Below are 25,701 nucleotides of genomic sequence, written 5' to 3' on the forward strand. Positions count from 1 at the left end.
ATCCGGTCCATTATTGTGGTACCTGTTTGGCCACTGTTGCCTTCCCTACTAGCCCTGTTGATAGTCTCCTGGTTGAAGCTGGGATGCCCCCCCCCCCCCTCCCGCCACTTTCTGTTCAGTGGTCCCAGCTTCTGGTTTCTTATGCAATTGCTGTCCATTCGTCTCCCAGTCATCCTTTGTATTCTATCCTGTTCCCAGACCAAGGACGTAATCCACTGGATTCCCGCCCTCAGGCAGGTTTACTGGTCGTGCTCTGCCTTGCATCTCTTCGCCGTGATTTTCAGCTTCCTTCTTTGTCCTGTCTCCCACATTCCCTCCCTCCCCCCCTTGGTTAGTTCCTCGGCCCCGGATTCGGATGGATCTCCGCCAAGGTCCGAAAGATTCCATTTCCCCAATGGTGTTCCGTTGTTTTTCTATCGAATTTTATGAGAGTTTCGGGATGGCTCTAAATCTGATGATGATCGTGTGGGATATGCCTTCATGTCATCTGTTAGCATGGAAAATCATATCCTGCCAAGTGCATGTGGGGTGTTTACTATGGAATTAACGGCAATTTCTGTGGCCCTTACCTCTATCAAACAGTCCCAACACAACCACGTCTTGTTATGTATTGACTCAATGAGTGGCCTTCAGGCTATTGACCGGTGTTTTTCTCGCCATCCTCTGGTCTCTGCCATCCATGACCGTCTCGCTGATCTTCACCATGCTGCTTGTTCTGTCAACTTCTTTGGGTCCCTGGCCATGTGGGTATCCCAGGTAATGAGCTTGCTGATTGTTTGGCTGGGGGAGCAGTCACGTACCCCCCCCCCCCCCCCCGCCCCCTTCCCTCTAACCCCTCCTGTGGTGGATTTATGGCTTCAGATCAAATCCCACTTCTCACAATCATGGGCCAACTCTTGGGAGGCCACCTCCCTGTCTTCGTGCGATTAAGGTGTCACCTGTCCCGTGGCGTTCGTCCTTCCGCCTCTCCCGAAAGGACTCGACCACCCTGTGTCATCTCCGAATTGGCCGTACCAAGCTGACCAATGGTTTTCTTTTGCGTAATGAGCCACCCCCACTTTGTGGTTGTGGGACCTTCAAGTCAGTAGCCCACATTTTGGTGGAATGCACCCTTCTTTTGGCTCTGCTTACTAAGTATGGACATCCCTGCACTTTACCTTTAATATTGGCAGACGATTCCCGGATGGTTGAACTGATTCTCAGTTTCCTCCATGAAAGTGGTTTTTATTTTCAGTTCTAAGGTTTTTAATCTCCCTCTGGAGTAGGGGCAGGGCAGTGAGGGTTGGGGTGTCTCCCAGTGTAAGCTGTGTTTATAGATTCCTGACTCCCCTCCCTTGCCAAGATCCTATTTTTTCTCCCTTTTACTCTGTTTTTATCGCGTTTTAGATTTGGTTAGTGTCCTTTTACAATACGCACTATTACATTTTAGTGGTTGAACACTTATGAGTAGCAGTTGGTCTTGTCTGTACTGCATCAGAGGTGGGATATTTCCTGCCTCTAACATAGCCTTGGGGTTGCCCACTTGCTGACTTCCCTCCTTTTGTTTTCACCATTGACAACACGACTGCACTTACATTTTTTAACCTTTTACCTTTTATCGTTAGGACTCTGCTGAGATGTAAATCCGTCCGAATGGACCACCTTTGAAACAAGGGACTGATGACCTTGCTGTTTGGTCCCTTCAACCACAATCAACCAACTAACCAACCATAAAAAAAGCATGAGCTGAACTTCCAAACAATTTGTAACCCTGGCTATTTTTCAGTTTTGTTCCCATGGGACCTTTTTTGTCTCCTAATTTAAATAGAACAGTCACAGCAATCAGATGTACAGTGAAGAAGTTGTGTGTGTTGCAAATGAGTATTCCAGAGTTGAAAATAATCTATTTCCTAATAATAGAAAGAACTGGGTCAACATTACTAACTTAGTGAAAGTTGTTGTTGAAAAAATTGTGCAAAAAGCTATTCTTGGTCTATTTTTACCAAACTTTCATTTTTGTAAATGATATAGTTAGTTATAGCGAAGTGTCGCCAGAAGAAATTTTAAGTATTGTATGGTCATCGTATTTTGTGGAGATCAATCACTGCCCTTAAATGTTAAAGAAAGATACAAGAGAGGACCTGCTATCATGTACGTGACTGACATTTGTTGTAGATGTGTGACCTCTATAATCACTATGATTAAAATGGCTTTAAAATAGCTGGGGTTACAAAAGAAAAGTCACAGTCTGTTTCTGGACCCATTTATTATTCATTACGCATTTCGGACTCTCCCCATTTTCAGACAACTTGGTGATAAATTGGTAACTGAAATTTTTTTTAAGAATCTTGAAAATTTACACAAGTGTCTAAGAGGACCTATGCTAAAACATGGTTCAACAACAAAGACATTTAAAGCAAAATACATACCATTTAGTACAGAATGAATACACAACATTGACAATAATATCAATTAATGTTGAAAGAACCATAAAGTTTACTAGTCCAGTCAGGAAATAACTGTGGCCTAACTTATGTACTGCTTACAGCCAAGTGATGTGGCTTGTACGAGGGCAGTTCAATAAGTAATGCAACACATTTTTTTTCTGAAACAGGGGTTGTTTTATTCAGCATTGAAATACACCAGGTTATTCCCCAATCTTTTAGCTGCACAACACTATTTTTCAACGTAATCTCCATTCAATGCTACGGCCTTACGCCACCTTGAAATGAGGGCCTGTATGCCTGCACGGTACCATTCCACTGGTCGATGTCGGAGCCAACGTCGTACTGCATCAATAACTTCTTCATCATCCGCATAGCGCCTCCCACGGATTGCGTCGTTCATTGGGCCAAACATGTGGAAATCCGACGGTGCGAGATCGGGGCTGTAGGGTGCATGAGGAAGAACAGTCCACTGAAGTTTTGTGAGCTCCTCTCGGGTGCGAAGACTTGTGTGAGGTCTTGCGTTGTCATGAAGAAGGAGAAGTTCATTCAGATTTTTGTGCCTACGAACACGCTGAAGTCGTTTCTTCAATTTCTGAAGAGTAGCACAATACACTTCAGAGTTGATCGTTTGACCATGGGGAAGGACATCGAACAGAATAACCCCTTCAGCGTCCCAGAAGACTGTAACCATGACTTTACCGGCTGAGGGTATGGCTTTAAACTTTTTCTTGGTAGGGGAGTGGGTGTGGCGCCACTCCATTGATTGCCATTTTGTTTCAGGTTCGAAGTGATGAACCCATGTTTCATCGCCTGTAACAATCTTTGACAAGAAATTGTCACCCTCATCCACATGACGAGCAAGCAATTCCGCACAGATGGTTCTCCTTTGCTCTTTATGGTGTTCGGTTAGACAACGAGGGACCCAGTGGGAACAAACCTTTGAATATCCCAACTGGTGAACAATTGTGACAGCACTACCAACAGAGATGTCAAGTTGAGCACTGAGTTGTTTGATGGTGATCCGTCGATCATCTCGAACGAGTGTGTTCGCACGCTCCGTCATTGCAGGAGTCACAGCTGTGCACGGCTGGCTCGCACGCGGGAGATCAGACAGTCTTGCTTGACCTTGCGGCGATGATGACACACGCTTTGCCCAATGACTCACCGTGCTTTTGTCCACTGCCAGATCACCGTAGACATTCTGCAAGCGCCTATGAATATCTGAGATGCCCTGGTTTTCCGCCAAAAGAAACTCGATCACTGCCTGTTGTTTGCAACGCACATCCGTTACAGACGCCATTTTAACAGCTCCGTACAGCGCTACCACCTGTTGGAAGCCAATGAAACTATACGAGACGAAGCGGGAATGTTTGAAAATATTCCACAAGAAATTTCCGGTTTTTTCAACCAAAATTGGCCGAGAAAAAAAATGTGTTGCATTACTTATTGAACTGCCCTCGTAGATAGTCCCACATAAGAGTGTTTGTAGACACTAAAGGAATAAGAATATGTTGCAACCGTAAAAGAGAACTGTATCTAACAGCAAGAGGGAATACTGACCCCGAAATTGTTCAATATTATGAAAACTATTGTGTGATACTAAGAAAAGTTATTAAAAAGTCCAGAAGCATGTGTATCATGTCTGAGATCAGTAACTGATAATAAAATTAAAGCAGTTTGGAAAATTATTGAAAGGGAAACAGGGCATCCAAGAGCACAGGAAGACTTTAGTGCCATAAAACTGAATGACAAGTGTACTAACAAACAATCAGAAATTGAAAATATATTCAATAATCATTTTTTAAATGTTGTGGAGAAAATAGGATCTAGATCTTCACTAGAAGAGGCAAGGCTACTAATAGAAGAGGCCATACCTGTGCAGTTTGAAACAATTGTAATTCCACCAACCTCTCCCACTGAAATCAGTAAAATAATAAACTCACTGAAAAGTAAAAGCTCTTACAGAATTGATGGCATTTCCAGCAAGGTACTTAAAGCTTGTTCCCCACAGATAAGTAGGATTCTCAGCCACGTATGTAATAGCTCTTTGGAGCAGGGTGTTTTCCCCGATAGACTGAAATATGCCATTGTAAAACCATTGCATAAAAAGTGGGATACGTCGGATGTCAACAACTACTGCCCAATCTCTCTTCTGACAGCTCTATCAAAAATTTTTGAGAAAGTAATGTATTCAAGAGTAGCCTCCCATATTTGTAAAAATAAAGTACTAACAAAATGTCAGTTTGGTTTTCAGAAAGGCTTTTCAACAGAAAATGCTATATACGCTTTCACTGATCAAATATTAAATGTTCTGAATAACCGGACATCACCCTTTGGTATTTTTTGTGATCTCTCAAAGGCCTTTGATTGTGTAAATCATGGAATTCTTTTAGATAAGCTAAATCATTATGGTTTGAGTGGGGCAGTGCACAAATGGTTTAATTCATACTTAACTGGAAGAATGCAGAAAGTTGAAATAAGTGGTTCATGTAATGTTAAAACAGCTGATTCCTCAAACTGGGGGGCTATCAAGTACGGGGTCCCACAGGGTTCGGTCTTAGGTCCTTTACTGTTCTTGATATACATTAATGACTTACCATTCTACATTGATGAAGATGCAAAGTTAGTTCTTTTTGCTGATGATACAAGTATAGTAATAACATCCAAAAACCAAGAACTAAGTGATGTAATTGTAAATGATGTTTTTCACAAAATTATTAAGTGGCTCTCAGCGAACGGACTCTCTTTAAATTTTGATAAAACACAGTATATACAGTTCCGTACAGTAAATGGCACAACTCCACTAATGAATATAGATTTTGAACAGAAGTGTGTAGCTAAGGTAGAATTTTCAAAATTTTTAGGTGTGTCCATTTATGAGAGGTTAAACTGGAAGCAACACATTGATGGTCTGCTGAAACGTCAGAGTTCAGCTACGTATGCTGTTAGGGTTATTGCAAATTTTGGTGAAAAGAATCTCAGTAAATTAGCTTACTATGCCTACTTTCATTCACTGCTTTCGTATGGCATCATATTCTGGGGTAATTCAACGTTGAGTAGGAAAGTATTCATTGCTCAAAAACGTGTAATCAGAATAATTGCTGGAGCTCACCCACGGTCATCCTGCAGACATCTATTTAAGGATCTAGAGATCTTCACAGTATATATATTGACTTATTTGTTGTTAATAATTTGTTGTTAATAATCCAACCCAGTTCAAAAGTAATAGCAGTGTGCATAGCTATAACACCAGGAGAAAGGATGATTTTCACTATGCAGGGTTAAATCTGACTTTGGCACAGAAAGGGGTAAATTATGCTGCCACAAAATTTTTGGTCACCTACCAAACAGCATCAAAAGCCTGACAGATAGCCAACTAACATTTAAAAATAAATTGAAAGAATTTCTAGATGACAACTCCTTCTACTCATTGGCTGAATTTTTAGATATAAATTAAGAAAAAAAAAAACTACTTAAACATTAGTGTCATGCAATATTTTGTGTAATGTAATATCTTGTACAGACATCTTTTATTAACATGACACGTTCCACATCATTACGAAGTGTCGTATTCATGATCTATGGAACAAGTATTAATCTAATCTAATCTAATCTAAACTAAACTAAACTAGATGGTGTAACTACTGTGGTGCTGAGTATATGGCTGATGCGTAACTGCAAGCAACAATAACAGTATCTATTACAAAATTTATACAGGTTTTCCTTACACTGTAAATAAAAGGTAATGCTAACTGTAGACAAAGACAAATTTAAAGGACATACAGGGCTTTAGTTCCACGTAAGAAAGCTTATTGATGCTGGATGAAGTACCGTGTGCGATCTGTGCAATCTTTCAACAATGACATTCTTGTCAGAGTTGTATATTCATTCTGTGACAAATGCTATGTATTATGTTTTAAATTTCTTTGTTGTTCAGTCATGTTATAGCATAGGTCCTATTTTTCAGAAACTGTAAAAAGACTGTAAAAAGATTGTAAAAAGAAATTTCTGTTAACAATTTATTGCCAGATCATCTGAAGGTGGGCAGAGCTTGAAGTGTGTAATGAATAATAAATGTGTCCAGAAACATCCTTTAATTATTACTTTTGTGACCAACCAGCTATTTTAAAGCCATTTTCATCATTGAGAGCCCACTACGTCTAGACACCTGACATTTTTGTGTTTAGAGTTGCTAGTACCACTCTGCTGCTGTTAAACTGAACTGATTTTATGGGTAACATTTTTAGATAGTAGGACCTTTAGAGGCATGTCTTTAAACATTTAGTTCACATTTCACCTCATATTACAACATTTTGAAAAAGAAGTTTTATTGATGCTGACATTGTGATTGCAACGTCATTTTGGTGTTTTAGTAATCTGATTTTAGGCACATTGTAGAAGACAACTGTATTTTGTCACTCCAAAACATAAATCAAACTAAACAGCTGTAGACATTAGTAATATGAATTTTAGTGTAACGTGAAAGTAAAAATGGTAAAATGTAAGTGAATCAGGGAGTCCCCCTTCTTATTTTTATCTTCCCCCCCCCCCCCCCCCCCCCCCCCCCGCCCCCCAACTAAAACTAGTCTTAACATTTTGTTAGGTGTCACATATGGTGACTTTTCATATACAGGGTGCCCATAAAAGAATGTCTCAGTTATTATATTTAACAGTATCAACTGTAAGTGTTGTCAATCGTTTAAGTTACTCTTTAAAACATTTTTAAATAAGCACATTTGTGTGTACTGCTTTGTTGTTTTCCCACTTGCATTGCCAAAGTACAAAATGACAACTCCTGAATGCAAAGCACGTTGCATTCTGCAGTTTGCTAAGAGTGAATCTGTAATTAAAGGCAAGAGAATGATAAGTGGATAAAGACCAGTTCACTACTTCTGAGAAAATCAAGAAAAACTATTTTAGTCATTTTATTTCACCATTTAGTAATTTTTTTTGTAGTCCCAGCACTGTTACCAATATCTTTTAACATATTTTAGTAATAAAGTAAATATTATTTCAGCCTTAAGTACATCATTAACAGAAAATGTTGATGGACTTAATCAGTTCTCATACTCATTAAAAGTTGTGAATTTTTTCCAGCACAAAATCACTCATGTGTGAACTGAAACACCACTGATTTGAATTATTTAACCTACATTGTGTTATATTATGCATCAGATAATATTATGTAGCTGTATGGGAAAAAATTAACAAATTAATTAGAAAATATAATGCAGATTAATATACATGGTAGTCTCTTCATTCATTCTTTTCATTATCCACACCAAGTTTTTCAGTACATTCATACCACTGCTTATACACTGGAGGAATAAATTTTTCCAACTTCATAATAGCATCCAGTTTCTTCTGATTTATTGGCAGTGATCAATTGCATAGATTTGTAGCTAAATCAAAATTTATGTCATTAGCACCCACTCCTTTCTTCATAGTGACCAATTTCTGATTTACAAACATGTTGTGTGCTTCAGACACTGAAATACTATCTCTTGAATATACAAGCATTCTATACTTGGATATTGTGAATGGTTTTTATCATTTTTGATAGACTTCTTAAAAAATGGTGATAGATAGGCTTTGAAATCCTTAATGAGATCTTGAGTCACAAGGACAACTGCAAATTTCTTTGAGGCACTCCTTACTAGAGAATACCAACCTTCTGGAATGAAGACATACTCTTTCTTTCTCTTTAATTTCTCAATAAATCCAAACATCGTGTCACATGGCAAGAATGAATGGCCACATTCAGGATAGTGATATATTATTTTGTCAAATTTTCCACTTGTAGCTAACGTAGACAGAAACTTCACCATGGCTAGACTCTTATTCTGACCTCCACAGATGTCACTGTAGAGATACAAAGTTTGTACCTCTGGAGGTACAAAGTTATCTATATAATGTTTCAAAAATGAGATTGTCTCATTACAGCCTTTGTTTCCCGTCACTTCATCGAACATGTACATCTTGCTCTCATCAGTTGAGCTAGAATATTTACACTGGTTATAAGCCCATACTGGTCAACAGTAAAATAAGCCTCCTGTTGGGATCACTGGTAAAGGAAGATTCTGCTGGATGTCAAAACACAAAACCTCCATAGCATTATCTGATTTGGTAAGTTCAGAATTTTCTTTCAGGTCCTTATAAAAAGCATCAGGTTTAGCCAAATGTAGATCACATGAGTGGATAAGTAGCATTTTCTTTGTTTCACTTCTTTCAGTCTCGATATCAGTTGTCAGGGAATCACACTTAGGACATGTCTGACCTCAGTGCTCCAAATGATAGACTGAATCGTTTGTGAAAAATGTTGTTGTTGTACTCATAACTAACAGTTGGTTTTACCTTAGCTTTACTGGTACTGTTCATTTTTAAAAAGTTTCCTGGCTCATATTTCTCTCCTTTGAGATGGATCTTCTTTACTGTCAACTCTGTACTTAAATATTTTCTTTTTGAAGTATTTCTAGAATAATGTGATCCTCCACTTGGGTTATGAGGGACTGAGGCTTCTTCCTAGATCTTGAATTTTCAGAGAGACCTCTCTGATCCATAGGCAGGGAAGCACTGTGAATCGTGGAGGGGGGGGCGGGGATCTGGATACATTGGAAGAATGGCTCTTTCCCCAATTATGAGGTGAACCTGAAAACTTCATTTGGCAACAAGATGGAGCCTATACCCTGGCATCTGTTTGTACAAGAGTGGTTGAATGTTGAAATCAGTGACCATTGGGTTGGTTGTAACGGACAATGTGAGAGAGCACTGATCCCATGGTACTCGCCAAATGTTTTGTGGCACACTTCACTGAAATGTCTGCTTGCAGTAATTACCATCCTCATTTCCTGGCCCAGAAACACCTTATTGAGCACCACCCGCTATCTGTCCATGTACACAGCTCTGTATCGTACAATGTCCCTTTTAGTGGAAGGGAGCTTCGCAGCACTTTAGAAAAGTGTCGCAATACAGGCTCTGGACCTGACAAAATCCACAACTGGATGGTCACACACCTTCGTGCTGACAACGTGAAACATTCCTCTGGCTTTTTAATCGCTCTCAATGGTGGGAAAATATTATTCCTGTCCTGAAACTGGGAAATAACCCACATATTTTAACTAACTACCAACCAATCTCTCTAACAAATGGGTTGTGTAAGCTATTCGAATGAGTGGCCAGCCACCATCTTTGTTGGTGCCCTAAAGCCGGAGGGCATATATCATGATTCCAAAGCAGCTTTTGGGCTTTCCGGTCCACCACAGATCACCTGGTTCATTTGGAATCCCCAGCACACAAAGCTTTTGTGCATCAGTAACATCTCATTGCTGTGTTATTTGATGTACAGAAGGTGTACAATATCACCTGGTGACATCACATCCTCTGTACACTGCAGGAGTGATGTTTCTGGGGCAGTTTACCCATTTTTATCCATAATTTCCTCTCTCTCCAATTTTTTTTAGGTCCGGATTGCTTCGACTCTCAGCAACCACTTGTACAGGAAACTGGAGTCCCTCAGGGATCAGTTTTGAGAGTAACGCTGTTTACTATCGCCACCAATGGCATTGCAAATGCAGTGGGCCCTACAGTCTCTCTGTCAGTGTATATGGATGATCTTTGTGGGTACTGTGCCTCTGCATCACTACGCATGGCTGAGCACCAGCTTCAGAAAGCTGTCTGAAGAGTCCTTGAGTGGACCCCGAACTGGCTATAAATTTCCCCCTGCAAAATCATGAGTTATGCATTTTTGTCTACTTCAGACTGCACTCACAGCCAGAAATTTATCTTGGTGACCAGTTACTTGAAGTCGTTGACACTTTCCAGTTCTTAGGTATTTTATTTGACCACAAGCTAACTTGTCTGCTGCATACCCACCGGCTTTTGCTGCGTGCCCACCAGCTCAAGGCAGCTTGCATTAAGAAGCTGAATGCTCTTCGTTTTCTTAGTCGCTCCTCGTGGGGCATGGACCACACAGTTCTTCTGACATTTCATAAAGATCTGATTTATCACACTTAGAATATGGATGTGTTGCCTATGGGTCAGCAGCACAGTGCATACTGAGACTGCTGGACCCTGTTCACCACACAGGCATGCGGCTATGGCGGCCTTCCATACAAGCCCTCTTGACAGCCTCCTAGTGGAAGCTGGTGTCCCAACACTGCGGGTTAGACAGTAGCAGCTTCTGGCAAGTTACGCAGTCACAATCCTACCCACCCATGTCACTCAACACTGTTCCACAACCAGCCGTTCAGACTGTTTGTGCATCACCTGAAACTGGGAAGACCAGCTGGGATCCAATTTGACTTTATACTGGACCTCCAACAGCCTCCATTAGTCTCTGTTCCTAGAGTGCCTTCTCGACTTCCCCCGTGGGCTGTACCATGTGCTGTTATAAGGATGGACCTCTTTTGTGGACCCAAGAAGGATACTGATCCTGCCCCTCTCCAACACCTGTTTTTTTTTCCCAATCCTTCACAATTATTCTAATTCGGACTGCATCTACACAGATCGATCAAAAGTCAATGAAACAGTGGGTTACGTTTTTCCATGTGCAAGGGGACATGAGAAGAACTCTTTGCTGAGTGTTCAGTGTATACACTGCAGAGTTGGTTGCCATTTCTCACACTTTGGGGTACATCAAATCCCAGGCCATGATGAACTTTCTGATCTGTAATGATTCCATGAGTTGCTTAAAAAGCATAATCCTATGCTACCCCAAAAATCTTGAGTTGCAAACATCCAGGACCTACTGGCTGACCTCTACAGCTCTGAAAAGATGATGAGCTTCATCTGGACACTGAACCACACAGGAATTCCAGGAAGTGAAATTGCCGACCGTCCGGCTAAAAAAGCAACTACAGGAGATTAACTTTGTCAGGATACTGGGCCCAGACTTAAAGGTTACAACTCCAACACAATATTTTGGGCCCCTGGGAATTGGAGTGGCAGGCTAGTACAACCCAAAACAAGTCAACAGCGATTAAAGGGTCCACTAAGGTGTGGCATACATCTTTCCAGGCCTCTCAGGAAAATACCATTGTGTTGTGCCAACTACGTATTGCCCACACGAGACTCGCCCAAGAGTTCCTACTGCACTGGGAGGATCCTCCTTACTGCAGCTGCGGTAGTTTGCTAACGATAGCACTTGTTCTTGTTGTGTGCACCGTGCTGGCCGATCTGCAGCACACTTTCAGCTTGCCTACCTCACTACCTCAGGTGCTTGCGAATGACGTGACAGCCACTACCAAAGTGTTGCATTTTTTGAGGTAGAGCAGATTTTACTCTAACCTATAATATCTTCCACTTCCAGTGTTATGGGTGGTTGTGGGGGCGAGAGCCTCCCCTGTGGTGGGTACCCTCCAAACAACAGCAGATGCCTTTCTCCTCCTCCTCTCACCTTGTTGTGCTTTTGGCCCCCCTTGTGCAAGAAACTGCCTGGTTTATCTCTTTTTACCTGTTGTTGTACAACTACTGTAGCCTCCTTTTGAACACTTTGACTTACTTGTATAGTTAGAGCAGCCTTGTCCTCATTGTTTTCAGTTTTTACCTTTTGACATGTTTCTCTCATGATAAGGAGGGACCCCATTGTTTAGTCCCTTAAACACACAATCATCATCAATCCACTGGTCTCCATGTTCACCAGACCTCACACCTTCTTAAAAGATTGCGTCTGTGTTCCGCCCCTACCTAATGATTCACTAGCATTCAGACACAGAATTGAAGGGGCTATGGATCCAGTACTCTAGATTCATTAACAAAGGTGTGGAAAGAATTGGATTTTAGTTGAACGTGTGCTGTGTAACTAAAGGTACACACACATTAGATATTTGTAAGAAAAGATAGGTTATTTTACCATCAGTTTAATGGTTGTTTTGTTGTAAATAGTCTAAATTATACTATTGGGTCATTCCATGTGAAGTGTCCTTGGGCTCCCAGCTCAGCCATCTCCAATTTTGGTGAATTTTTTACAGTATGTACCTGAGGGCCCTACGTGAACTTGCGCAAAGTTTCAGGTTCACCTGTAACTTGGTTGAGGTGCTAGAGCCACTTTTGTGAAGACCACTTTTACCAAGACCGATAAGTCGTGAAGAAATCTTCAAGTTTGGCATTCCACTATTCCTAATGTAAAAGAGCTAGACTTTCTGAGTATAGTCGTACAACTTTTTGTGCTCTACACACAAATGATGGAAACAGAGTTCAGAAAGCAATACATTTTGCATAATCTCAGTTCATAGTGGGTAACAAGTCATGTCGCGAGAAACTTGTTCCATACTTTGAGGCATAAGTAGTGGAGAAAGTGTGCTATGAATATGGTCTTTTGCCAAACTAGTGTCTGTCTAGGCGTTTAGTGTGTCACAAATTTGGGCATGGCTTGCGTGTTTAATTACTGTGCTACCATCCTGTAAATTTGCAAAAAAACATGAATGTTTCAAAATATACTCGTGTTCAAAGTCATGTGTCTCAAAATGGACACCTACTACATCACATTCATTAACATCATTCAACAGAGCACATTTCATTCTATTAGAAAAACTTATTTTCATTTTGGTGACTCTTTGAGTAAGGTGCAAAAATTGCGCCTAAACTATTGAATTTTTTTGTAATTCGAGAAAAATCCTTGCGTTGGTCCTTGGTAGTGGCATAGCCGCTAATCTCAGTGACTGGTAGCCTCATCACCAAGGGGCCACACCCAATAGCCATGCAAGGTCAGCCACAGGTGGGTTTCCTTACTGCAGGTTCCCAAGCCTGAAAGTGGGAGTCTAGCATGTTCCCAAACCGGAATGTGAGTATCTAGCAGGTTACCAAGCCTGAGTGTGAGTATCCAACAGGTTCTCAACCCATGTTTGCATCTCTTTGTGGTTCCCAACCCATAGTGCGGAATTCTTCAGTTGTTAAGTGCTTTAAATTTGTTGCTGATGTCCAAAACTATGGCTTCCGGCAAACTGTATTGCCACCCCATCATTGAAGCAGCTGGAACTGGTATGACTTCAATTATATGTTGTTCTGGAATCCAACATATGTCTCTTCTAGCTGGCCAGTGAAATGATTGAGCAGCTCCAAGAGGATGCATGAAATTAATAAAGGCATCTTTTTCTTCACATGAAAGTTCACAGATATTTCCTATCCACAATTTTCCATCATAAACAAAGAAACATACTGACCAGGCTGTAGTTCAGTAATGGCAAAATGTTTAGTAGCAACTTTAGCATATCGGTTAACATTTTCTATAAAGGACAATGTATCATTTGATATGCTATGAATCTGAAGTCGCTTTTCACCAGTGGGCACAAAATGGTGATGGTCTCTTGTACCAGACACTGCACATCCATTCTAAAACGTTTTTATGGATCAATTTTTGCATCTTCAATAATTTCTTTCTTAATATAGATAAATTCAATGCCATGCACATTTTTTTTTGGCAATATTAAACAGGTCAGTTGGTGTTAAGATTTGGTTGTCAGTTGGGCGCTGCTAAACGCTTAAATGTGCCCTCAATTCCATCACATGGTGATTTCCCACAGCTTGTTCTGAAAACAAATTCTATTCTGCAGTAATGCCAAAGTCTCTTTTTATGATGGCAAAGATTTAGGAAGCTCTTAAAATTTTTGTACTGAGCAACAGAACTGTCACTAAAATAATGAATATGCTTAATTTCTTTAAAAATACGCTTCAGGGATTTGATAAAGTACGTTAAAAACACATGCACTGCAACTGTGTCATGTCTGAGGCAATCACTGATTATACAGTAGCTGAAGCTTTTTAGGTCTTCATTGTCTATGTAGTAAATGACAAATGGATGTATTGTAGGTTGACTATTTTCCCGATGGAATCCTTGAATTGCATCTTGGACAATAAAGGAGTAATTTTCAGTGAAATCCATTAATTTAATTAATTCTCCTGGTTTGAGACCTTCTGTAGTGACTGCAAATGCTTGTTATGATGCTTTGCAATGTAGTGGTGAGTAGAAAGGGCCAGAACTTGGTAACTAATAGTTCAATGAATTCTTCAACTGTCATTTTTCTGGTTTCAAGTCTGTCTTTGTCAGTGTGAGTCCATTGTTTGAACTTAATTTTATTCTCAGGGTCCATATCTGCAAAAGCGCTTTCCAAATATTCGTTTCCAGGTTCTGTTCCTGGACATACTTTACAGTGATGAAGCATGCAATTCTTTGTAATCTTCTTTCATTGGGCTATGTGCCAACATTAGTTTCACATTTTGATGTATTGTGCAGACACAAAGTAAATGTGAACCAGCTGTGTTTGCAGTCACACACACCACTTTGGCCTCAGTTCACAAAATTTGGAAAACATTGTTCGGCAGTAACAAATCAAATGAATATAGCATCCTCTGCGACAATACGGTCCAGTGCTTTAGGTGTTCAAGCAGCACATTGTGTACTACACTCGTGTTGTAATGTGACGTTGTTCACTGGCAACTGCACCTGGCTAAAAGAAAAATTCTCAGAAGCTTAAAAATTGGGAGAAATAGGTCGCAGATAATCCAAAAAGTGGATAGTCAAGAGTTTACTCTATTTTTCATCAGGATTGATTATCTTCTATCTGACCTGTCTTGGGAACTATTCATTAAAAATGAGGCATACTGGTTAACACATCTTGACTTGTGTAAGATGGAAGTGGAATTACAGCTCACTTCTGACCATCCAAATATAGGTTTTGATGAACTGTTGGTGCTTGCATATTATATATCCTTCAGGCTTTTGTTTACAAATCACATTAGTAAATACAAATTTCATGAAACTGAAGGTCTTAAAATTATGTTTGAATGTAAAAGCTATATTGCTGGTTGCACATATATTACTTTCAGTCAACCCCAAGTATTACATAATAATGGAGCCTCAGAATTCACAACATATTGCACATATTACCCAATAGTGGATTATAATGGTGGCTGATAGTTTTATTACTTTACGTTCAGTTTAGCCTCAAGTTCAAAACTATTGCACTAGACACTTTTAAAATAGCGAATGAAACAGTGGGTATTTCTTACGGTTTTTGTAACAGTCTTACTGGCTTTTGTAAAAACAAAATATTTGGTCAGTTTGGAAAAACTTCCTATATGTTGGAGGAAGAAATAATACTATCGTGGATGCGCACCTGAAATACGTGCTGACAAAAGTTTATTTCTTTAGGAAGATGGCCATAAATGTAGTGAAAGCACCTCCCTAGGTAGAGGTACAGATATAAAGGCACCAGTTTTTTTATTACCTCATGCAGTGAATTGTTTATAATGGACAGAATTAGATCCTATATTCCTTGGCTACTTCCTTGAAGTAAAGAAACAGATTTTTATCAGATATCTAAAACGAGTTGTATTAATTTTGCTGTCCCATTCTTAAGGTCATAAGAGTCCAAGGAGATGACTTCTAAGTCTTACACTGAAAGGCTAGGTTTGTTAGGTCAGTATCTTTATGCAACATATTTGCGGTGAGTAGTGTTCATCCCTAGACAACTGATTCTGGAAAGCCTACAAAATACCCTCCTATGGCTGGCATAACATTTTCATACAATGCGACTGTTTTCAGCTACCAATTTCTTTATGTCTGAGTATAAATGGAAATCACAAGGTGTCAGATCTAGTGAATAGATCAAATATTCAAATTAATTATACTTCAGATTCCTGATTTTTTTCCTAGTTCTGAAGCTTATTTGTGGTAGGTTCATTAATATGAGAGGACATTTTTCCCTATTTTGCAATTCACAACTCTAATTTATTTATACAGTTGGTCCACAAGACTTGAGTTATATTAATCAGTTGTTTTGTGAGATAACAATAATTCTTAAATATCCCATAAAATACTTGCCACAACCTTTTCAGCATGTGAAATTTACCCAACCATTGCTAAGAAATTAGTTTCAGATTTTCTGCTTTTGGTCACCTATCAACAAATGCAGCTTCCATATTGCCAAAGCTTATTTGCAGATGATTGTAAATATGTAATTTGTTGTACTTCTCGTTACGATGTTGTTGTGGCGTGAAATTTTTCATTCAGATATACCATTTTTAAACTACTAAGAAATTTCCATTGGTGATCAGTTATTCATAACAAAGAAGTTTATTATATTCTAATTTAAATTGTAAGAGTTAGCAACAGAACATTTTTTGCGCATAATTTTTAGTGTATACACCCAGACAAGCTTTCTGACAAAGCATCCTCAGTAGGTTATATATAGTTGCTGTGAACAGTGGTTACCAGAGTAAACTTGGTATTCCCTTTTATTAACCTGGATTAAACATACACGACTGCTCTAAAGTGTCACATACATACAAAACTATTCCACAGAAGAAATGACTTGGGTTATTATGCATTATCTAACGACGTAACTAAACCAATTTCATGGCATCATTGCCACTTATATCAGGATGAGTTTTTCCTTGCCCTAATGTGGTGTTAAGTAATATGCTAATACAGTGATAATGTTAGTAGAGACAGTAAGAAAAGGTCATTTCTTTAATTGGTTTTCACTGTTAAGGTGATGTACTTAATAGGCCCTTTAGTCATCTTTTAACCCTGTTGTTGTCTTTAGCAGTAGCTTATTGCAGTGTGAAAAATACCTGTAGAAAGCTCATTGCAGTGTGAAAAATACCCGTAGAAAGGATTTTGGTCTTTGGTGTTACAAAGTATCCAGAGATACTGTATCGAGTTGCATTTGTAATTAACGTTTTTGTTATAGTATGGAAGTAAAGTGAATTTAGCACTGCACATATGTAGCAAAAAATGGTACTTATATTATACATATTGATGAAGCAAATAAATATGACCAAATTGATATTGTAATTCCACATTTCATTTGCAGATCTTCACCAAACTCGGACGTCACATCCAACTTGGTAAAGAAAATCAGACACCGTAAAATCGATTTAACTTAAATATATTTTTATGATTTTTAGGTATCTGCTTAAAATATTTAGTGCAGTTTTTATATTTTAAAAAAGGGGTTGTGATTATACAATTGGTTTTTATACTATTAACTGTTAAATTTTATTTTTGTAACTAATTTTCTACATTAAACTTTGTAAAATACAACTGTTTCTAGAAATGTTATAAGATAATAAATTTCTTGTTAAGTTGTAATTGTTAATTCAATTGTTTACTATTTTAAGTTAAGATTTGTTGAGTTCTGTTAAGACTTCTATAAAAAAAGGAAAGGTTTCTAAAATGGCAATAAAACCTCAATTTATTCTGAAACTTGAATATGTTCTTATTGTGTTTTGGGGGGTGGGGGGTGGGGGGGGGGGAGGGGTGGCACTTATGAAGGTAAGTTAAGAATGTGTACATTTTATTTAAGTGCAGTACAATGAAATTACTTGACATTATGACATTTCATTGTATTATAGTGTTGGTGTTATTTATTATGAATGTTTTGGCTGTATTTCACTACATGATATACAACAAAGGACATTTTTAAGTTTTCAGTATTACTTTTTCTCTCATAATTGGCTCTTCTCCTATCTTCTGAGCAAACGAATCTTTTCTTGTAGGTTTTCTCTCTCTCTCTCTCTCTCTCTCTCTCTCTCTCTCTCTCTTCTTTTTTATTTATATGTTCAGCTATCCTGGTTTGAATTATGTAACAATTTTTCAGTCTTGTATTTCCTTCTACTTTTACTATTGGAATGCATTTTATTGTCTCAGTTTCAACATTACTTGAAATTTTGTTGGTACCATAATTTGTGTAGTAAATCTTTTTGTTTCCAGTCTTCTAAAATGCTCGTAGAATTTTAAACTGTGATTTTAAATATTTGAAGTACATCTGTGTGTTTTGTTCATAAATTTTTCCTGATTAATTTTTATTCTGTCTTTAGGATTCATTCAAAGTCTGTCTTTATTTCTGGTGGTGAAACATTCATTTTATAGATATACTGAATTGATGACCAAATTGTAGTGTGACTTTTTTAAGTTGCGTTATTGTTCTTAGTATCTTTTGTAAGGGTGAATAAAATCTCCACTTTGTGTTTTTGGCCAGTGTCTGAGTTTCAGAAACATATTTAAACTGTCACACACTCTGAATTTTCCATATTTAGTGTATTGAATTTTAAGTGTGAAATTGTTGCTAGACGTGTACTCCATTTATTCATTTGGGATTTTGAAAACTACTTGCTTTTCTATAAGAATTTGTTTTGAAGATTTTGAATGTCCTGACTCGGAATCGTCAGCAAAACCTAAATAAAGTTCCTGTTTTAGTTTACAGTATCATATTCTTAGATTACTTTTTACTAAGGCAGCTGAAATGTAATGTGTGATGGCCTACTGATGGATTAAAGCTTTTAAAGAAAACAAGTGTTATTAGCATTTACATTTTTATTCTTCATGTCTACATATTTATCTTTTAACATGGTCACCTTGGCAGCAAACACATTTCTCCCAATGAGAGACCAGTTTGTTCATACAGTCATTATAGAATGTTTGACATTGTTTACAGAGCCATAGCCTCACCTATGTTCTCTCTGCTTCAACAATATTAAAGTAAGTTCTCAAAGGTGTTCTTTAAAGTTTGGAAATAGGTGGTAATCAGATGTGACCAAGTCAGGACTGCATGGAAGATGATCAATGACAGTGAACCAAAGGTATTGGATTGTTACAGATTTCACAGGGCTCATGTGTGGTCTGTCTTTGTTAAGCTGAAGGAGAGGAAAAACTCTTCAGATTCAAAACTTGATTACAACGTGTTGTTTCTAATGCATCGGCATAATTACATTACACATTGTGCTGTTTCTAATGCACCGACACTGTTACATGACACACCGCGATGTTACAGGCTACAATTTAGAGCCCTCTAGTGGGAGAGGGCTGCAGGTATACATTAAGGAATAAAGATGTAAAATGTTAATAACATTTGTGTTATTTAAAAAGCTTGAAGAATTTTCACATAAAAATATGAGGCATTATTTTTCAGCCCACCCTCATAATTTTATGTTACCTTACTTCTGTTATATTTTCAAAGTGTTCCAGTACTTCTCTTCTGGTAATTACTTCAGATTATGGATAATTTAGCACTTTTCTAACAATTGGAGTGTTTTTGGCATCTGGCCTTTGTTTCTTCAGAATTTGGAGGACGTAAGTGTACAGAGGCATAAAGTTATTTAAAAATTTGTAAAAGTACAGACTACTTCATTAAAAAAATTGTCAAAGAAATTATTTCAATCTAATATTTATCCTGGGGGAGACTGTGTGATCTGAAACCTGCTTGATATTGCCAAGCAAGATGCTGTGATAGAATTTAGTATATAAAGAATGGTATTTCTTGTATAACTGTAAGTGTGCTCTGTCTTTCCTCCCATTTAGTGAGCAATTTTCAAGTAATCATGTATTTTCTGTGTTTGTCAATTGTTTTGAATGAACTATAATATTTGGCAATTCTTTGGAATTCTGTTTAATTCAGTCTACTGCATAGGGTTTACTTTGTAGCCTTTTCATTCGCCTTACAATTTCTTCATTTGGTGCTGCATGACTGGATCTGCATTTTGTTGGGATATATAGTGGGATTATTTTGTGGGCACAAAGCAATTCAGGAGTTCCGTCAAATTTTTAGTGTGTTCACTGCGATTTTATTGATTCTTAAAGGTCAGGTGTCCATTTTCTTTTTGAAGTAGAGTTTTTGGCTATGGTACACATCAATTAACTTAGATGTGTCAACATTTATGTTACAGTAACTTTCAGCATCAATAAGTGGCAGGATGCCACTTGCACACTATGAACATGAAGGCAGATCATCGTAGCAACCTGTGAAATTGGTTGCATCCTATAGTGTTTTGCTACAACTTTGGCACAGCTTTCTATGTGGGAGAGGCCACAAACATGAATGAATGACCAATGGTAAACTGGTAAAGAGCAGAGTTAACAAGCCAGTGGTGGAACACAGTGCTGAACACTGAACACAACATGCTCAACTTCAGTGGTTGTTTCACAATCTGCGCCATCTGAATTTCTAATTTTTGCATGCTGAGTCATTGCCAAGTGACAGCTCAATGAAACTTGGACAGAAGAGATCTAAAAGAAACATGCAATGATATACACAGAAATGAAACTTTTATTCAAAGACAACACAATTTATGATGCACACCTGGTCATTACCAACATGTGACGTGGTTCTTAATAGGATGTGTGATCACCACAGATCACAAAGCTTGCTCTGTAACATGGTCCCATGCTGGTCAAAATGTAGGTAAAAAGATCTTGTGGCTGGGCATTTGTTCTCCACCAGCATAGTTGACAATTTGGGGTTCATAATTCGTGCATGTGGACATGCTGCAGTGTCTCTCCCCAATACACACCACATATGCTCAATGGGGTTCCAGTTGGGAGAACAGGCATGCCTATCCTTTGCCAAATATCCTCTTATTACAAGAGCTCCTCAACCTATATTGTTGCATGGGCCCAATGACCTCAAAATCTCACAAGTCAATATTATCGTGATACTGTACTCTTTCCCCATATGCATCTTTTCAGGGGTGTATTTAGCCATGACTTCATTTTTATAGATGACAGTGTGTTACCTCATTGATCTGCGTAGGCGGAGGTGCTCTTGGAACAAGAGGATATTTGGCAAAAGACAAGCCTACCTGTTCCCCTCACTTAAATCTCATCCCGCATGTGTGAAATGCATTGAGATGATGTATTGCAGCATGTCCACAGGCACTAACTACCACCCAGCAGTTGTCAACTCCACTGGTGGGGGATGTATACGCAACCACAAGAACCCTTTACCACCCTTGTGGCCAGCATTGGAGCATGTTACAAAGCATATTATGCTATTTGTGGTGATCACACACCTTATTAAGTACTATGTCACATGTTGGTGATTTCCAGGTGACCATCACAAATTGCAGTGACTTCAGTGTAGTTATTGTGTTTGAATAAAAGTGTAATTTTTGTTTGTCTCATTGCTTATTTCTTTCAGTTATCTTCTGTACTATTCTGTAGCAGATCTTTCTATGTATGGTCCAAGTTTCATCAAGCTGTTTTGCTTCACAGTGAAACATGATGCAAAAGCTACTTTTGTCTCAAAATTCCACATGTCAATGTATTTGTAACCCATGGTTTAGGAACAATTTAGTTTCCAACTAATTCCTGAACACCTCATTTCGTTTTTCATTTTTTATCCTTGAAGTTTCTTCCTGGTAAGTCATGCACCTTCATGATAAAGGTTAGTAATTGCATGTCATGGTATGAGAGACAGTAGGTCTAACTCAGTACCCAAGCATGTATTTATTCCAGTCTTCTATTAGTCCTTCACGTCCTGCCCATGTGTCTGTCCACTGCAACTCTTCCCCCACCCTCCTCTCTAACCACCTACTCATCCACCCCCTCTCATTCTATCTGCTCATCTCCCGCTCTCCAATTCCACCTGCTTGTGCTGCCTCTCTAATTCCGTCTGCTCTTCCACCTCCTCTCTCATTGCGTCTGCTCGTCCCCCACCTCCCTCTCTGGTTGCGTCTGCTGTCCCCAGGTGGCTCACAGTTCTTTTGTGAGTTCGTGTGTGGTGCACACGGGCCCCAAGCTATTGCAGCCCATCCTTCATTCCCTGGCTGCATTTCTTTCACCCTGCACCTTCCCTCTCTATCCTCGTTCCCCCCTCTCGGTATTCTGATTCATGTCGACCTGGCTATCCACCTGGTTTCCTGTATTGGTTGCAATTTTGTTCCTTTTTCCTGTTCTTTCATCCTTTTTGTCATTCAGGTCCCCACTTGATGTTTGACCTCCACTTCAAAATTTCCTGTTTTTAGTGTGAGCCATATGGGGAAGAACTTCCGCCCTATCATCGATGCTATGGATTCCTCTCCCCCCTCCCTTCCCCCCTCCCTTCCACCCTGCTAGTTCATCAGCATGTGTAGCCAGTCCGTGTTTTAGAGCTCTTATGTACCTGTATGGCTGAGCCCCCTGACAACACAGGGATCACACTACTGATATCTGAGCTGTTCTCTCCACATGTATGCCAAGGAGTGGTTGTTTATCTTCTTGGAGCATCAGAACTCCCGGCTTTGGACACCATGCCAGATGGTCCTTGTTGTGGCTCCTATGGGGAGAGCCCCTGGTCGGAGTGGGTGGTATTAGGGTGGGTGCTTGGCGAATGAAGGGTATCAAGCTGCAAACACCTGGCCTTTCTCAAATGGCCGTCTCTTCTAATGGTGAAGGATCCTTGAATGCTGCTTCGTATGACCCGGCAACCTTCCTTTCCCTGGCTACACCATGAGAGGGGGCCAGGCTCGCCATCTTGGGATGTAACCCTTTCTCCATTACCTCGTCTGTACTGGTACGGATGGGGACACATTCACTGCAACAAAGCCATTGTTTTTCCTGGAAACTGTCGAGGACAAGTTTGGTGAAGTGGAGTCCTTTAGTAAGATGCAGTCGGGCTCCCTGTCGATCAAAGATCCTTCTGCCACCCAACTTCAGCTCCTCATGCCTGTGATCATCTTGGCAATGTCCCAGTGTCTATCATTCTTCACCAATCTCTGAATATGCTTTAGGGAGTAAATAGTCATAGGGGCCTCATCCTGCAAACTGATGAGGAACTCTGGGTTATCTGGAGCGACATTTTGTTTGACGTGTGCAGAAGGGTCACAAAGACAACCACACCAATACTGGAGCCTTCATTCTGACGTTCGAGGGGGATACCTTTCCAGAGAACATCAAGGTTATGTGCTACAGATGTGATGTGAAGCCGTACGTCCCTCCACCTCTGTGGTGCGTTCGGTGCTTGCGTTTTGGGCATATGTCTTCCCGTTGTACGGTGGACCCTTTGTGTGGGGACTGTGGCCACCCACTCCATGAGGGGAGTCCCTGTGTTCTGCCACCTGTGTGTGTCAGTTGTGTTGACCGCCACTCTCCTCACTTGCCAGATTGCCCGGCTTCCTAGAAAGGAAAGAAGATCCAAGAATACGAGTCCCTAGGTCACTTGTCTTATGCTGATGCTCGCCAAAAGTATGAGAGACTCCATCCAGTGTCACTATCTTCAACTTTTGTCTCTGTTGCTTCATTTCCTCCTCCCTTTTCCTTAGCGCAGCCCAATCCCTCTCTCCCCTCCCCTTCCTCTGAAGTTTCCATGACCTCCCATAAGGGAGCCGCTACCTCTGCTCGGCCGAAGAAGTGCCCCATTCTTTGGCACCTGCCAGTGATTGGGCTCCCTGCCGGGACCCCTCTCCCCAACATCTCTCAGGCTAGAAGATTCTTACCACCACTCAGCCACAAGGCGTACCACCTGCGTGCCCCCAGATCACCCACTCACTTTTGTTTCCAGATCTTGCAGAAGCCTGTACTCCTCCTGTGCCCTGCCCTCCTTCACCTCAGAAAGAAGAAGAAGAAGCATAAATCCCAAGACAAGATACCGCCGGAGGTGCCATCTCCCCCTCGCAACTTGAGACTGACGACTTATTCATGGATGTCACACCATCCTTGTCGGTGATGACTACTGACCGAGTGACCTGACCACCTCCTCTGCTTCTTCATGACTACCTTGGACTCTCACCACACAATCATCCAGTTTAATTGCAACGGATACTATCATCACCTACTGGAAATGCAACATCTCGTATCCTATTCTGTCTTCTGTCTTGTCTTCAAGAAACGCATTTCTGTTCTGATCACTCTCCAACTTTTCATGGTTATCAGGCATTCTTTCAGAACAATGCTGGCCCTGGGGTAGCCTCTGGACTGCCAACAGGCGCTGCAGTAATTTAAGTGACGCTCTTCACAGACCAACCTCCTCACTTTTAAGTGTCTCTGTGGTAAGGCTCGCGTACCTTACTAAGTGGAGTAAAATAAATGCTGGGAGCACTATGTTTGCTCCCTGGGGACATATGCCTCTTCATCGGAGGTTTGGTCCAATCTCCATAGCCTTCTGGGCCGCCAGCGACAGTCAACTGTCCAGGGTCTGAACCTCCAAGGTGCTCTGTGCACTGATCCATTGGTCCTCGCAGAACACCTTGCGACACAGTTTGCGACCGCATCGTCATCTTCTTCCTACCCAGCTGCCTTTCACCAGCAGAAACGCAGAGTTGAACAGACCCCCTGTTTCATCCTGCACCACGATGAGCACTATAATGCATCCTTCACTGGATGGAAATTGGTGCAAGCTCTTAGCTCTTCACGAGAGACAGCCCCAGTCCCGGATTCCACCCTCAACCAGATGATCCAAAACCTGGACGATCCCCAGAGGCAACAGCTCCTCAGGGTCTTCAACAACATTTGGCTCACGGGTGCTTTTCCGTCACAATGACAAGACAGTATAATTATCCCTGTCCTTAAGCCCAGGAAAAACCCAACGTCTCCTGACAGCTATCGCCCAATTCGCCTGATGAATGTACTTTGTAAAGTGCTCAAAAGGATGGTGAGCTTCATATTATGTTGGGTACTCGAATCTCGTGACCTTTCGCCCCTGTATCAGTGTGGCTTCCGGGCAGGACAATCTCCAACTGACCATTTACTTCAATTGGAATCACCCATCCACAGGCTTTTACTCACTGCCGGCACCTTGTCGAGGACGTCTTTGACCTTCTTAAGGCGTATGACATGGCCTGGCACCTTCACATTTTAGTTAATCCCCAAGAATGGGGCTTCTGTTGTCCCGTTCTGGTTTTTATCTGCGAGTTTTTATATCAGCAGCTTTTCAGGGTTCAAGTTGGCACTTCACGCAGTGCCCCTCAGATTCAGGAGAATGGTATCCCACAGGGTTCTGTGCCAAGTGTCACGCTCTTCCTCATTGCCATCAATGGGCTTGTGAACTTTGTTGGGCCTCTGGTTACTCTGACAATGTACGTCAACGGTTTTTGCATCTGGTGCAGCTCGAACTCGGTAATGTCTGCTGAGCGACAGCTCCAAGGTGCCTTCGACAGGCCTCTGTGTGGGCTGCCATCCATGGCTCCAAGTTTTCTCACCCCAAAATGCGGATTATACATTTTTGTCATTGACCCAAAGTACACCCTGAACCAGAAATTTATTTAGGCAACCAGTCTCTTGCCAAGGTTGCGGCCTTGCCTGTGCTTATCGAGGGTGCAGGGTGCAGTCGTTTGGAAGTTGTGGCTCACATTGGCACCGACATCTGTCGCATGGGTTCTGAGACGATCCTCCATTCGTACAGGCGGCTGGCGGAGGTGATGAAAACTGCTGGCCCAGCCTGCAGGTTGCAAGTAGAGCTCACAATTTGCAACATTGTTCCCAGAGTTGATTGGGGTCGTTTGATTTGGAGCCGAATGGAGGGTCTTACCATGGCTTTGTTGACTCTGTGATGGTCTTGGCTGCAGATTTCGGGACCTGAATTAA

The 25,701-nt window shown here is 40.5% G+C and overlaps 1 protein-coding gene across 1 annotated transcript in view; it reads left to right on the forward strand.

Annotated features, from left to right (window-relative positions):
• Positions 1–17,602, forward strand: part of LOC126184775 (uncharacterized) — a 170,400-nt gene extending 152,798 nt beyond the window's left edge. Inside the window, exon 12 of the mRNA XM_049927328.1 lies at positions 17,240–17,602. Coding sequence (XP_049783285.1) covers positions 17,240–17,296 — 57 coding nt within the window. The 3' untranslated portion in view covers positions 17,297–17,602. The remainder of the gene's footprint in view (positions 1–17,239) is intronic.
• Positions 17,603–25,701: the final 8,099 nt, after the last annotated feature.

The sequence above is a fragment of the Schistocerca cancellata genome, chromosome 4 (assembly GCF_023864275.1).
Source record: "Schistocerca cancellata isolate TAMUIC-IGC-003103 chromosome 4, iqSchCanc2.1, whole genome shotgun sequence".
Lineage (NCBI taxonomy): Eukaryota > Metazoa > Arthropoda > Insecta > Orthoptera > Acrididae > Schistocerca > Schistocerca cancellata.